The 16,221-nt window shown below is 38.9% G+C and overlaps 1 protein-coding gene across 1 annotated transcript in view; it reads left to right on the plus strand.

Annotated features, from left to right (window-relative positions):
• Prex2 (phosphatidylinositol-3,4,5-trisphosphate dependent Rac exchange factor 2) overlaps window positions 1-16,221 on the plus strand; it is a 281,271-nt gene that overhangs the window by 163,649 nt on the left and 101,401 nt on the right. The window contains exons 26-27 of the mRNA XM_075971371.1: window positions 13,356-13,535; window positions 15,674-15,768. Coding sequence (XP_075827486.1) covers window positions 13,356-13,535; window positions 15,674-15,768 — 275 coding nt within the window. The remainder of the gene's footprint in view (window positions 1-13,355; window positions 13,536-15,673; window positions 15,769-16,221) is intronic.

The raw sequence follows: 16,221 nt of genomic DNA on the forward strand, positions 1-16,221 counted from the left end.
ATATAGCCACTTGACTAAATGTGTGTATCATCTGTAGGAGTTCCCTGGTAGAGATTTTGGTATCGTTTATATATACTATTATATCATCTGAAAATAATGATACTTTGACTTCTTCCTTTCTTATATGTATCCTCTTGATTTCCTTCAATTGTCTTATTGCTTTAGCTAGAACTTCAAATACTATATTCAATAGGTATGAAGAGTGTGGACCAACTTTTCCCACAAAAAAACACAGACAACAGATAATCTTACACCAGCAAAACATGAAGGGAAACATAGAAACACACAGAGATGTCATTTTTTAAACAGCTGAGTCAAATTATATAAATATACAACATTTTCTTTATTTATTCTTCTATTGAGGTACATTTAGTTTGCTTTCCAGCTATTATGAATAGAACAGCAATGAACCTGGTTGCACCAATGTCTTTGTAGTAGGATAACATGTCCTTTGAGTTTATGCCCAAGAGTGGTATAGCTGGATCATGAGGTTGATCCATTACCATCTTCTTCAGGTTATGTCGCACTGATTTCTGTAGTGGCTCTATAAATTTGCACCTAGACCAGCAATGTATTTGTGCTCCTCTTACTCTGCATTAAAAATCATGTGTTTATATATGTGTGAATTTATGTCTGAGTCTTCAGTTCAATTCCATAGATCAACTCTTCTGTTTTGTACTAATATCATGTTGTTTGTATTACAATAGCTACAGTAGTACAACTTGATATGGGGGATGGGGATACCTCTAGAAGTTCTTTTATTATGTAGGATTGTTTTGACTATCCTGGCTTTGTGTATGTGTGTTTCCATATGAAGCTGAAAATTGCTCTTTCAAGACATGTAAAAAATTACACTTGATTTTTTTTTTTGATGGGGGTTGTATTGAACCTGTAGATTGCTTTTGTGAGGATGGTCATTTTAATGTTAATCCTACCAATCCAGGAGCATGGGAGATCTTTTTATTTTTTGATCTCTTCTTTAAATTCTTCTTTCAATGAAGTTTTTATCATACAAGTCTTTCACTTGCTTGTTAGAGTTATTCCAAGATATTTTATAATGTTTAAGGCTATTGTGAAAGGTGTTCTGTCTCTTATTTCTTTATCAGTGTTTGCCATTTGTATATAGGAGGGCTACTTTTTTGTGACTTAATTTTGTATCCAGCTATGTTGCTAAAATTGTTTATCAGCTGTAGTTTTCTGTTACAATTTTTCTGTTCATTTATGAAAACTATCATATCATCTATAAATAAGGTACTTTGGCTTCTTTTCCAATTTATATTCCCTTGTTCTCCTTCAATTGTCTTATTGCTTAATCTAAGACTTCAAGTACTTATACTGAATAGGTATGGAAAGAGTGGACAACCTTGTTTTGTTCCTGATTTTAGTGGCATTGCTTTGAGTTTCTCTCCATTTAAGTTGATGGTGGCTATAGGATTGATGTGAACTGCCTTTACTATGTTGAAGTATGTCCCTTGTATTCCTAATATCCCTAGGACTTAGATCATGAAGGGATGCTTGATTTCTTCAAAGACCTTTCCTGCATTTGGTGAGATGGTCATACTTTTTTTTTTGTCTTTAGTTTGTTTATGTGGCAGATTATGTTTTATGTATGTTAAACTATCTCTGTGTCTTTGGGATGAAGCTTACTTGATCTTTGTAAATGAACAGAATGTTTCTTCTGTTTAAATTTTATGGAATAATTTGAAGAGTATTGGAATCAACTCTTCTTTGATACTGGTAGAATCTATATGAAAACTATCTAGCTCTGGGCTTTTTGTTTTGAAAACATTTAATATTTACTTCTATTTCTGTTGGGTTTCTAGGTCTGTTTAAATTTCTATCAAATCTTGATTTACCTTTCGAAGTTGTATCTATTTGTTGGCAGAGGCTTTTGTCCGCTCAGTCCCACAACTGTTCAGTCCCAAAGAAACACACAGAGGCCTACATTAGTTATAAACTGGTTGGCCTATTAGCTCAGGCTTCTTATTAAATAACTTTTACATCACAAATGAACTCATATTCTTACCTGTGTTAGCCATTTGGCTTAGTATCTTTTATCAGTGAGGCATTCTCATCCTTCTTTCTCTGTGGCTGGGTGGTAACTGCAGACTAAGCCTTTCCTCTTCCCAGATTCTCCTATTCTGGTTGCCCTGCCAAGACTTTCTGTCTGGTTACTGGCCAATCAGCGTTTTATTAAACCAATACAAGTGACAAATTTTTACAGCATATAAGAACATTATCCTACACTATCTATTGAGATAATTTTCATTCTTTTAGATATTTTGATGTGTGGAGTATAGGTTTTTTTAAAGTATGTCCTTATGATTCTCTTGATTTTTTTTCAGCATCTCTTGTTATGTCCTTTTTTCATTTCTAATTCTAGTGTTTTGGAAATTCCCTCTCCTCATTTTACTTAAATTGGATAAAAATCTGTTGGTCTTATTGATTTTTTTCTCAAAGAAACAACTCTGTTTCACTGACTCTTTGTATTTTTTTTTGTTCTTGTTGTTGTTTCTATTCTATTGTTTCTATTGGTTTCTAACCTAAGTTTGATTATTTCTTGCCATGAACTCCTTTTGGATGCAGTTTCTTTTTGTTCTAGACTTGTGAGATGTGCTTTTAAGTTGCTAGTATGAGATCTTTCAGTAGATATTTATTTACTTATTTATTATTTTATGTAGGCACTTAGTGCTATGAACTTACTTCTTAGAATTGCCTCCATTAGGTCCCATAAATTTTGGTATATGTGTATTCATTTTCATTCAGTTCTAGAAAGCATTTAATTCTTTTTTAACTTAATGTCTGGGCCCATTTTTTATTCAGCATTTTTCATTATACGTGTTTCTCTTGTTGATATCCAGCCTCCATCCAGGGTGGTCAGATAGGATGCAGAGTGTTATTTCACTTTTCATGAACCTATTGAGACTTTCTTTGTGTCCAAGTATGTGGTGAAAGTTCCTTGAAGTATAGAGAAGAAGGTTTGTTCTTTTGTGTTTAGATGAAATGTTCTGTAGATATTGTTAGGTCCTTTAGTCTTATAAAGTCTGTTAGCATCAGCACTCTCTGGTTAGTGTTTGTCTGAGTGAGCTGTAGATATTGTTAGGTTCTTTAGTCTTATAAAGTCTGTTAGCATCAGCACTCTCTGGTTAGTGTTTGTCTGAGTGAGCTGTCTATTGAGAGTGGAGTCTGGAAGTTTTCCCATTATCAGTGTGTGAGAGTCAATACCAAAGATATGGTAGTGTTTCTTTTGCCAAGGTGGCTGTTCTTGAATTCAGGGGATAGATTGTAAAAATTGCAATGTCCTCTTGGTGGGTTTTGTCTTTGATGATTATGTAATGCTTTTCCCTATCTCCTCTGGTTGGTTGTGCTCAAAGTCTATTTTGTTAGACATTAGAATGGTTACACCACCTTGGGGTTTAGGTCCATTTTCTAGGAATTTTTGTTTTTTGATCCTTTATTCAGAGGTAATGTCTATCCTTCATTTTAAGGTGTGTTCTTGGATGCAGCAGAAGAATGGATCCCGTTTTTTTATATCTGTTCTGTTAGTCTGTATCTTTTTATTAAGGAATTGAGACCACTGATGTTGAGAGCTATCAATTATAGTGATTATTATTGTTGATGCTTCCACTCTTCTGAGATTATTTATTCACTGTATTTTCTTGGGTGCAGTAAACCTCTTTAGGTTGGAGTTTTCCTTCTAGCAAACATCTATAGTGCTGGGTTTGTAGATATATATTGTTTAACATTTTACTTTATCATGGAATATTTTGTTTTATCCAATGGTGATTGAAAGTTTTGTTGTATAGAGTAGTTTGTTCTAGTATCTGTGGTCTCTTAGAGTCTGCAGCACAGTGGTCCAGGCCCTACTGGCTTTTAGAGTCTCCACTGAGAAGTCAGGTCTAATAGGTCTGCCTTTATATGTAACTTGATCTTTTTCCTTGATAGCTTTTAATATTCTCTTCTTTGTTCTGTGTGTTTAGTGTTTATATTATTATGGGTTCAGGGCACTTGGTTTTCTGGTCTTGTGTATTTGGTGTTCTGTACACTTCTTATGCCTGGCTGGGCATCTCCTTCATTAGTTTAGAAAAATTTTCTACTATGACTTTATTTTGAAAATATTTTGTTTCTTCGACCTAGATTTTGTCTCCTTCCTCTTTTCCCATTATTTTTCCATTTTTTTATGGTGTTTGAGATTTCCTGGATGTTTTGTGCCATGATGTTTTTTTTAGATTTAATATTTTCTGTGACCAGTATAATCTTTTTCTTCTATTGTTTTTAATGCCTGAGATTCTTTCTTCAATCTCTTATATTCTGTTGTTGAGGTTTTTCCCTGTGGTTCTTATTTGAGTTCCTGAATTTTTTATTTCCAGATTTGCCCTAGCTGGGTTTTCTTTATTGGTTTTATTTCCAATTTCCTGTCTTGAAAACTTTTATTCATTTCCTTCTACTTTTTGTATACGTTTTTATAGATTTCTCTAAGGGATTCATTCATTTTTCTCTTTAAGGACCTCCATTATATTTATAAAGAACATTCAGACCCTGCAGTGATAGTGTTTCTGAGCTCTAGTGGAGACATATTGTCTTGGCCGTTACTATGTTTTTAGTCTGGTATCTAGGTTGAGAAGGGGAAGATTGTAATTCTAGGTGCTAATATCACCTAGATATTATCTAGGTTGTTATCTTTGTTGGATTATCTTTGTTGGGTGAGTGCATAGTTCCTTGGTTTCTGTTTCAGTCTCTGGTTCTTGGGTGAGTGTGGTGTCTGTGTTGCCTGGTCAGAAATTCTTCTGGGATGCAGATAGATGAGACTACTCTGGGGAGAGGGGCTCCAGGGAAAATGTGTTTGGGGTATGGGGGACTGACACTTAGATAAATGGGCTGGGCTGGGGAGGTGAGGGATGTTTACTGCTTGGTTTAGATCCCTGGGAATGTGGATGAACAGAGAGGAGAAATCATACAAGATTTGCTGCAGAGCTGGAAATGAGACAGGGGATTGGCTTTGGAGAAGCAGAGGGAGAGGTGAAGATCTGCAGTTAGCCTGCCTGCCTGCTTCCTAGGCCAGAGTGCAAGTAAATGTATTTCCTAGAAAAAATATATATATAAATTACCGCATTGCTTCGCTTGGTTTTTGATCCTTATATTTAAAGGACTAGTTTTAGAAATGGCTAGGTTTCAGCAAACTGCAACTAATTAACATGACACATTTTTAGTTGTGATTTCCCCATTCTGCTATTGTGCAAGCCTTTGCCAGTTCTGTGTGCTTATTCAAAAAGCAACAAGACATGAACAATGGCTGGAGAAGTGAATTTGTTCTTCCTCATGAACAGCCTGTAATTTAATTCTAAATATAAACATCTTCCACATGATTTGATTTGCAGCATAATCTCTTTAAAACAATACAGTTGTCCAAATGCCTGCGTTCCCCATTGCTCTTAGAATTCAGATATGCTGCCGCACAATTCGAGCTTAACAAGTTATTCAAAAAACTTGTTACCGTATCATCTTCTCACCACTTGATAATTATCCTTGGTCAGGGTGAAGAAGCAGATGCTGTGATAACAATAGTGAAATTGCCTCATAAGATCCCATAGCCAGTCCTCCTAGAAGCCATTTATTTCTACACGACCTGGTAATGTGGTTGTCTTACTTTTATGTCTGTGTACCCTATCATCCAATCACTTCTAGAAATCATTTTTTCTATCACATAGACATTTTACTTAATCCTTCTACTCAGTTTCAGATCTGTAGATGGAAACAAGGTGAATTTTTTTTGCTGTAACATGATAGAAGGGCCGATTTGATGAGAGCTTCTTGGTTTCTGTTGCACACTGGGAAGCTGAATGATTTTTGCCTTTACCTGAGTTGTTAAAACAATTCACAGGAGGTTCTAAATTTTTGATAAGAGTTGAAAATAGAGACTCTCTGTATTCTGCATAGCACAGAGCAAATGGGGAGAGCGTGGGCATTGCACAGTAAGGATGGGAACCTTGAGAGCAAGCCTTGTTCTGCAAGTGTCAGCTATCCCAAGATTGAGTGATGAGTTACTATACGGCAGCAAAGTTGGTCCCTGGGGTTGCAGTGTTGTTGTGGGAGTTATGTTTGAAGCATTTCATTTGTAAATTTACAAACAGAATCATACTTTCTTAAAAATCTTTCCAAGTGCTCCTGGAAAGGATAAACTGCACTTTTATACTCACTGACATGCTTCATTATCATAGTTATTTGTGATTTTTGGGTGGAAAGGCATCTCCAAGTTACTTATAATTAAACACTTCTAAGACTGTACTGTAGTTTTCTTATACTTAACCCTTTTCACCCCTTTACCTACCAAGGCATCTCCCAACAACAAAGTGTTTTCCAACTTTTCAATTCATCAAGTCAGAATTCAAATACTACCTTTGTCTTTGTCCGTCTTTTTATTTCTCCACTTATAGTACCTCATTAGGCATGTTCGTTAGACCTCTGAATATGTCCTTGAATGTCGCTTTAGACTGAGTCACCTTTATCCCTCTCTGGTATCGCTGGAGAGTTGCCCAGCTGAGCCTCTTTCTACATTCACAGATGCTGGAGAGATCCAATGTGATGAATCGATCTGGTCCTCTCCTAAAACCATAAGCAGCATTACATTGTAGTTTAAATTACATTTATCACTTGATATCCAGTAGAGATGGCACCCAAAGCTCCCAACAGATACCAAAATCTCAAGATGTTCTCATTTCTTACGTAAAATGGAAATGACTTGACTTATGTATAACACACTTATTCTTTTGTATATTAAATTACTTCTAATTCCTTATATTTATTACAATACAAATTCTAAGTAAATAGTTATGATACTGTACTGTTCAGGGAATAACGTCAGGAAAATGTTGCACATATGCAATGCAGGAAGAATGCTTTTTAGGCATATTTTAATCTATGGTTTGTAGTAGCAAAAGCGGCGGGGCTGCGTCCCCGGCACCCGGCCACCCACATGGCTAGCTCTAGCTTATGCCCCGAAATAATTACATGGAAACTGTATTCTTTTAAACACTGCTTGGCCCATTATATCTAGCCTTTTCTCAGCTAACTCTCGTACCTGGACTAGCCCATTTCTAATAATCTGTTTAGCCCACGAGCTGGCTTACCAGGCATGATCTTAACCTGCGTCTGCCTGGAGTGGGAGAATCATGGTGACTCCTGACTCAGCTTCTTTCTCCCAGCATTCTGTTCTGTTTACTCTTCCTACCTATGTTTTAACCTATGAGGGCCAAGCAGTTTCTTTATTGCTTAACCAATGAAATCAACAGATTGATATATGACATTCCCACATCACTTCCCCTTTTTATGTTTAAACAAAAAAGGAAGGCTTTAACTTTAACATAGCAAAATTACATATAACAAAACAGTTATCAAGCAAGAATTACAGTTACAATATTTATATCTATTTTATCTTTTATCATAACAATGGAAAACTATAACTACCTATCCATTCTTCAACTTCATCAAAGACTCCAGAAGGATATAATATTACCTAAGCAAACAAGAAATCCAAACTCTAGAAATGACAGAGACATCTCACTGCCTGTACAGCCACCCAAAGTTCCTCTGTACCATTGGGGCATCCATCTTCAGCCTTCAAGCCCATAGTATCCAGCAGACATTTTCATCAAGCAGGAATTTCCAAAGACAGTTCAGTCACTTTCTGCTGTATCCTACAGAATGTCTCACAGACTCTTTCATGAGTCAGGAACCCCGAAAAACCATCTCACCTTTAGGCAAGTTCAGCAGTCCTCTCTCTGCGGGTTCTTTGTGTCCAGTTTATGCAACAGTCCAGGCAAGAGCAGTTTCTTGCCCAAATGGCTATCAAACTCCATAAGGATCCTCTTTGATGCCCATCTTCCTCTCGAAGTAGATTGGTGCCTCCAGGAGCAGACATGTCTCATTGTCATGAAAAACCCTAAGATATTAAAATATTTTAAATGCCACATTCTGCAGTCTTTGAGAGATATGAAGAATGTCTATCTAACTGAAATGTATCTCTATATATCTAGAAAATCTAACTAACATGACTACAAGCTTGACTATTACTGATGATTATCCATTAACCTATATTTCTTAATTATACATTACATTTTTAAATGAACTACACAATCACAATACCTTAATCAAGATCAAGAAATGCATATACATATAACAAAATTGACCTTAAAATCCATACCAATGCAAGTTATTTATACCTATATCATTTCCCCCTTTAAATGTAAAAGAACATTTATAAACAATGTTTTGGGAACATGGGCGCAGTTTTTTCTCTCCAAACTGCTTCCTGCTGAATGGGGCCCTGTTAATCAGATCATTTAGGGTGTAACCTGTGTGCCAGGTTTATTTCAGTTGGCAATTGAGTGAAGTAATTTTTTGAGGGTGTTCACAGAAACTTTTCGGGAGGTCGTGGTCTATCATACCATATTGGGATAGATGCAATCCACAGGGTCTGGTCCTCTGTGAAAACAAAAGAAGACCCTCTCCAAAGCATCATATCCTTAGACCCGAATTTTGAAATTGTAATACCCTTATATCCATTCTGGTTTAGCTTTGCAGCCCATGTAATGAAATGTCTCTCTGTACTTAGTTCCTTCACAGTCAAAAATTTTAAAGAAAACACAATGTACATAATCCAGACTCTCTGTGAATTTTCCATTTGTACATGGCTTATTTTTCTTTATTTCTTTTAATCTCTTAACTATCTGTACTCTGTCTCTTTAAAGACTACCTTTTTTAAAAAAAAACCATTAACTTTATTCTCTATATTCTTTTTCTTCTCTCTCTCAAGCCTACGTACATTCATCCAACAGTGTGGTCTTTTATGTCTGAATCTGTTTTATTGTGAATCTGTAATATTTTTTTACTATCCAGGAGCATTTCTTAAAATGTTAAGCAGTTCTTAAAAACTTAAGTTGCACCATGTACAGGTAATAAGGTAATAAGGTACAGCCTGTTTCCTGCCCAATCTTAACCTTAACTGCTGTTTTTACAGTAATTATGGTAGTTCCTGCCTGAGACCAGCACAGTTCATCATGGCGGAGCTGAGCAGCTCCTGCCTCAGAGCCATTTGGTGCCCCTGAGCCACACACAGTTCCAGGCACACAGCAGTTCACATTGCCATCAACCAAGCCGTAGCACATTACTCCAAATGCTCCATTCAAAAGCTCTGTCTCCCGCAGGAGCCAGACAGAGATCGCAATGGCGACACAGCCCAGAAAGCCAGCATTTAAAAACAGCCAGTTTTTTCCTGCTGCTGAGTCAGGAAAATTTCAAAATGGAAGACGTACCATTTTGTGCTAGCTCTGGGGCCGCCAGGTAGGAGCGGCACTCAGCACTTTAGTTCTAAGACTGAGCATGCAGCACAGAAATTCTTTTCATCCAAGTTACAGCCAAATCTGACAGGCAGAGCACTATGTAGTGTGAATGGCGGCAGGAATCCGCCATGCTCTTTCGCCTGCCTAAGCCTGATTCTGCCATCTGCCCAGGTGCAGGCGGGGAGTGCTGAGCCATTGGCACTGTCTCAGAGCACTCTCCTTCCGACCCCAAACGGGAACACAAATATCCAGTCCCATAAAGCCATTGAAATGCTTTAAAGCCAGAGTTTGCACTGGCGGCACAGTCCTAGGAAGCCACACTTTAAAATGACACAGCTTTTTTTCTGCTGCTGTTGCTGAATCAGGAAATCTCTCTACAGCGTGCCATCAACAAACAGCAAAAATCTGTGTGAAATTCTCTCTCCCTTATTTTAAAGCCTTCTCAGGTTTTTAAGTGGATTTAGTCCATCATGTCGGGCGCTGCGCCAATTGAAGGTATAACTCACAAACAATGCCACACCAGTTTGGAATTATGATTAATAGGGTGGTATTTATTTAAAGGGGAAAAAACTTACAGATCACCGTCCCATACAACAGCCCTCTACTCAACCAGGAAGGGAGTCTAGTCGCAGGCGGAGCAGGAAGTGAAGAGAGAGAGAGGAGAGGGAAGTGGCCACTTTTTTAAAGGGAGAGAGACCACACCCCAATGGGCTGGTATCTCAGCGGCTATAGGCTGGAGGAGAGGGAGGACCTCCCGCAACAATGGTTGTTGATTGAGTCCATGAACACACAGACCCAGATAGCCAACTATAGGATCAAATCCAGCCTGCAAATTTCTGCCTCATCTGTCCCATGTGTGTCTCACTGACCTCCAGCTTCTCTACTCCGTTTCTATCCTTGGAAAATGACAACTGTAGTCCTATATGAAGGTGCTCTAGCTGGTGGGCACCACTTCTGAGATGGTCTGCATGGCTAGACAACCACTTGGACTTTCAAGAGTCAGGCTAAGAGAGATCCACAGAAAGAAAGTAGACTTCTACTCCAGACTCTCCAGCCTTTCTCTGACATCGGGTTTCCACACACCACTTTTGTGTTGTGTCCCCCACCCCCCTTATGGTTCAAAGGAACACTGAAGTTCTCACAGATCTCAAGAACGAAGGCTTTCTTTATTCATTCTTCATATCCTCCTTGGGCCATTATCCTCACTCGGAGCAGAAGGCAGGTATGCATTTTACTAGAATGCTACGGGGTATTATGCAAGAGAAAGGAATAAGGTGCTTTTACACAAGCATATAGGATTCTGCTGTCAGTAACACACACCCACCCAGTCATCTGACATTAGCTAAAGCAATTCACATAGATTAGCCCATCCTCTGATGACTAGGACGGTATCGCCCACTTGGATATGTGCCTTAGTGACTGTCCTTCCTCTCCAGCTTGGAAGACATATGCAGAGACAGTAAATTCTATTCAATTTGCATTGTGTATGTTTTTGACAGTATATGTCTCTCACCCCCTGCTCCAGCTAAAATAGAGTTAATGCCTACTTTATAAGGTAGACTTTAGATTTAAATTTTTTGATATTTATCATATTTACCATGTCTACTATAAGAACCAACAAACACTATGATGCTGGTATTTTGGAACACAGGTAGGTGAGTTATAGTGTGCACAGAGGTTGTTACCAATCAGTGTTTAATCCAAAGAAAACTGTTCTGGAGTACGATTCTGCTCAGGATTTAATTAATAGGGCCTTTGGTGGCTAGATGCATGTTCTCAATGAGCAAAAGCAAAGGAAAGCATTTTTTGCCTACACACAAAAATTATATGCTTTATTGGTGCTTCTCTGAATTTAGAAATGTTATGCATATGATTTTTTTCCCCTGCTATTTGTTTTGTTTGTAAACCTAAGCACTCATTCCCAGAGGGCCAGTACAAGTACATTGCAACTGCTTAAAATGTGAATACAATTCTTATTACTGTGAGAAAATGTTTATGCACAGCCCCATGACTTCTAATTTAAAATACCCACAAGCACAGAGGGCTCCCTGCGAGATGGGAGCTCCTGCGGGTGCCTTTTGTCCTTGGTATGCGGGGCTCTTCTGTCTCTGCTTGGGTAATTGGGGTTAGTCTAACGTTTTCATCTTTTGGGGGAAAGGAGTGAATAAATGTGCAATCTGTCTTACAAGACCTAGAAATATCTTCCCAAACAGAGAAACTGTCTTTAAAAGAATTCATCACTTTGGGTTGCTGAAAATGTTCAGAGTCTTGAGCAATGGAACTCTCAGGTTTTCTCTGGTGTCTAAAAGCTCTACAATGCCACACATTATTCAAGTTTCACCTCACAGTGAGAGCTTCCTCGACCAAACTGTGAAACTGTAGCTCTAAGTCGAATCTAGTGGGTCATGAACCCGCCACATGAGCAGGAGCTCTACTGTTAAGCCACGCCCACACCCAGCGCCTGCCTTTCTTCTGTTTATCTTCTAGAACTTTCCATTTGTCACCATCCCGTGACCTGTAAAACTAGCTCTTTGTCACGTCCTCCCAGGGAAATCGACACTCCAACAAGGCAGAGGCTTTTGTGTGGTTTTTAAATACTACATTTACAGTATCACGAACAAAACATGTTTTTAACCAGTGAAATCCCTTACTTTGGATTTACTCAATGTACAGCATCGGCTTTGATATCCCATGTAAAATATGTACAAGAGGTATGGGCGTTGTTGTTTTGAAATACCCAAAAAGGAGTGCTTGTTTGTTATGAACAAATGAGTATACGAATAATGTGCAATCGGTTGGAACTGAGTGCCATAGGTATTTTATATTTATGACCATGATTATTAGCTAAAAGAAAATCATCTATAGGCCATTAGTTCAGGTATAGTTTGAATTTATCTTGCAAGTTTGTAGCATGCTATTTGATAATAAAATCCATGTTTACGTTTGTGTAATTTTAAGTTAGATGGTTCTATCAGAAGCATCACATACTCAACCTTCCAGCCGTAGAATTGTAACTACTCAGTCTTCACCAGGTTTACACCAACTCAAGGTATTATACCCTTGAGCTCAGTTGAAGAAAACCCTTTGGGCAGCCTTGAGCATTTCATCCTGACTGACTTGCCAGTGCAAGTGGCCCCTGCCTCCTTTTAGCCTTATGTTGATGGTCACCCTGCTCAGTATCTTTAAGTTAATCCATGCAGGGCTCCTGCCTGTTAGAACAGACAGTAGAGATTAATGGTGTGGATTACCTCTATCAAACAGATAATGCTAGAGGTAGAAGTCAGAGTGGCAGCCCGGTCTTCAGGGTAGGAGGATGAGCCAGGGAGGATGTTAAAGGTTGGTTAATGCTTGTGGTTGCTAGTTCCTTGTATGACCTTTCCTGGGGAGGCAGGAACCAGCATCAGAACTCCCAATATGGCACTAATGCCATACCAAAGAGCTGATTCCTCTCAAGTCTAGCTAGATTAAAGAATGAATTTAGGGGGGGGGGAGTACTTAAGGGGGTGTATGCATAAAAGTAGTGTATAGGAGCATGGATGATTCAAGCTACATCACTGAAAGGCCTATCCTGGCATGGGGTGATGACTCACAAAAGCTGCATCCTTGAACTCCCCAAAGCTTGGAAACAGCTTCATTGAAGAGTATCCTCTCTCCAACTCTCCTTTGCTGAGACCCTGTGAATTATTAGCTTGGGAAACCTTCCTAACCCACTCAGTTTCCTCAACTGAGACTTAGAAGTCTCAGGATTGGATACAGCCTTTGTGTTTGATTGGTGCTGATGCAGGATTGGATACAGCCTTTGTGTTTGATTGGTGCTGCTCTCTCTGTTCCTTCTCAGCAATAAAGCCAGACTTTCTATGACACACACTTTACACAGATACTATTTATTTGGCATGAAACACAGAAGCGTTCTGGAAATATTTGTAAGCCTATCACATTTAACAAATGAAAGAGTTATCTGTTTGAGCTAGTTTCAAAATACGCACTTATGTTCTTTAAACATGTCACATTGTGCAGCCTTCTGTCTTCAATAACGTATTCCCCTAAGTTGGAGCGTAAGACAACAGAGGGTGTGCTACCACCCGACAGCGACAATGACAAGGGAGAGAGAAACAGCAAACGCGTCTGCTTCAACATAGCAGGGGATGAGCAAGAGGACTCAGGCCACGACACCGTCAGCAACAGAGACTCCTACAGGTGAGCCATTCCTCGAAATGAAATTCCTCTCATTTCCTCAGCAAACTCAAGTGAGATTTTATGTCCTCTTCAAATGTCTTGAAAATAAATGTTGATGGTTGATTTTGTTTACTGCTGTTTCAAAATAACCACCAGTTCAAGCAGGACAGCATTGTCTTTAAAGTTGTTCTCATTAATGATCTGGATTTTTCTTCCCTCTAGCAGTGTGGCCCTGTTGTGCAAGAGTTGTTCTTACAGGCTGATTGTGTAACCGTGTAATAGCATTTGTCCAAAATGTCCTTCTGATTGTGATTTATTAGCTGGCAAAGAGCAGTCCTTTTCGCCCTGTTTCCCTTGTCTTTGTTATATATTGCACTTCCATGTCCAGCGTTGTGTTTGTTTCCTCCAGGGGCTGTTTCTGTAGTAGTTAGCCATGACTGATAGCATAAAGTGCCCCGACTGGCTGACATGGACAACAGAATTTGTATTGTAGCTCTGGCACCCGGAAGCCTGACCAGGATGTTGGCCATGTTGGTTCCTTCTGAGGACAATGAAGGAGCCGACTCCAGGCCTTCACTTGTCATTGTCCCACAGCTGTGTCCTCATGTGAACTCTCACAAGAGATCCCCTTCTTATAGAGCAGCAGTCATATTGGATTAAGAGCCCCTCAAAATGACCTTTCGAAAGCTATCTCCTTCAATTTGGTCACATGTTTGAGGTACTGAGGTGTTAGATTTCAACTTCAGAATTTGGGGCAAACAGTTCGTCCAGCACTCCTTCCTGCTCAGGGGTTCATCTGAGGAGTTCCGTCACTGGACCCTGTCACCAGGATTCTCACCTGAGCGCTTTCTCAACCGGCACCATGCACTGTGTATGCAGCTTCAGCATCTCTGGTTTCACTTACATTAGTTGAAGGAAAAGTTCACTCTTGTCCATAGTATTTCCAATGTAAAACATTGTGTTAGTGTTAATTGTATCAAAATTATTCTCGTCAGGTAGGGTTATCCCAAACTAGTAATTAACAGTTGCATAGTTTTAGCAGAAGAATTTAAAATAATCCCCTACAGCCTCCTGGAGTGGTAGATTCTGATAGTAGCTCCATTTAATACATGAAGATGCAGAGGTCCATGGAGTTAGGATAAATATTCACCTTGGCAACCAGGGTCTCGCTTCATGGCTTCTTGCTTAAACAGTCTGCCATCCTAATTTTTATTTTCCAAAGAGGATTTTAACAACTACATCAAAGTTAATTATTCCTGGAGATTTAATAATGAATTGAACATCTTTATTACATCATTTAGTTCTGGCATCTGAACGTACCAGCGCGCTCCATTCTAGCATCCTGTAGTTTCTCTCCTGGGAAAACCACATTTCCAAAAATACCTCTGCCTCACATCCTAGTCATCAGAGAGTTAAAATCACCCCCACATTCTCCCTCTGGAATACCATAGAAATTTTAAATGTACATTAAAATCAAATCCTTATCCTTACTCTAAGAGGTTAAAAAAATCTCTGGCACTGTTTCTGGCACTGTTTCTAAACTTTGAATTATCCTCATAATCACACAGCATCTACAACATTTTTTTCACATAGTCTTTAGTTTTAGCAGTTTCCAGTGTTATGTTGTTCGTCCGTGGAGACAGATGAGGTCGCTGCTGTGGGGACTTCGAGGTGTCCCCAGCAACCTATAACACAAACGACCAGAAAGGAAAAAGAGAAGTAATAAACTAGACTTTGTCAGAAACTTCTCTGAGCACTGTTATTAAACAGATAATGAAGGGAGACATTTTCAAAAAATTCTCTTTGAAATCAATGATCTGACAAGAAAATTTGAAATGTTTGAATTTCCAAGAATGCCTTTAGAAACTGAGACAAATTGAGTTGAACAGGTTTCCTTTTCTCTTAACGTTATATAGAACACACTGATAAAGGTATCTGTGGCATAAATTTATGTGATAAGAAGGAGGTTGCAAGCATTCTTTTGACTGTAGTTTTAATTAGCACACAAAGCAATGACTTCCATTCTGACGTTCTCTCCTATCTCCCTGTGTTCTGCTCATAGTTGGCTCCCGCTCCTCTCTCTTGCCATCACACTGGAGTACAACCTGGGCAAACATATTCTTAAAGCAACATATGGCTCTTTTTTTTTTTTTTTGCAGTGACTGCAATAGCAACAGGAACTCGATTGCCTCCTTCACAAGTATCTGCAGCAGCCAGTGCAGCTCCTACTTCCACAGTGATGAGATGGACTCAGGTGGGCGTGGTAGACAGCTTGTGCTCCTTGATGCTAGTAACATTATAGATGTCTATACAGGGGGCATTAATGTCTTCGATTCATTAGTCATTCTCAGTGGCCACCATATTGCATTGTGACTGTAAAACTACTTTCCAAATGCCAGTTATAAGAAGAGCACATTTAAAAGTCGTATTTAACATATGGCTTCTGACCTTACCCTTCATAGTCAAGGATTATAGGCACAATGGAAAAAATAAGTTTTTACCAAACACACTGGGCATGGATGCTTGGGTGGAGGCATAGGAAGTCATTTCAGCCTGAGGGTGTTTTTCGAAGGTATGTACATCCAAGGGAACCTTACATTTAGTCAACTGGGAGAGAGAAGTCAGGAAAAATACAGGTTGATGCTTTATTTTTCCCATGAGGGGCATTGCTTTGGACTGTTTCAGCAGCTTGATTCAACTGACTTTT

Source organism: Microtus pennsylvanicus, chromosome 5, assembly GCF_037038515.1.
Source record: "Microtus pennsylvanicus isolate mMicPen1 chromosome 5, mMicPen1.hap1, whole genome shotgun sequence".
Classification (NCBI taxonomy): Eukaryota; Metazoa; Chordata; class Mammalia; order Rodentia; family Cricetidae; genus Microtus; species Microtus pennsylvanicus.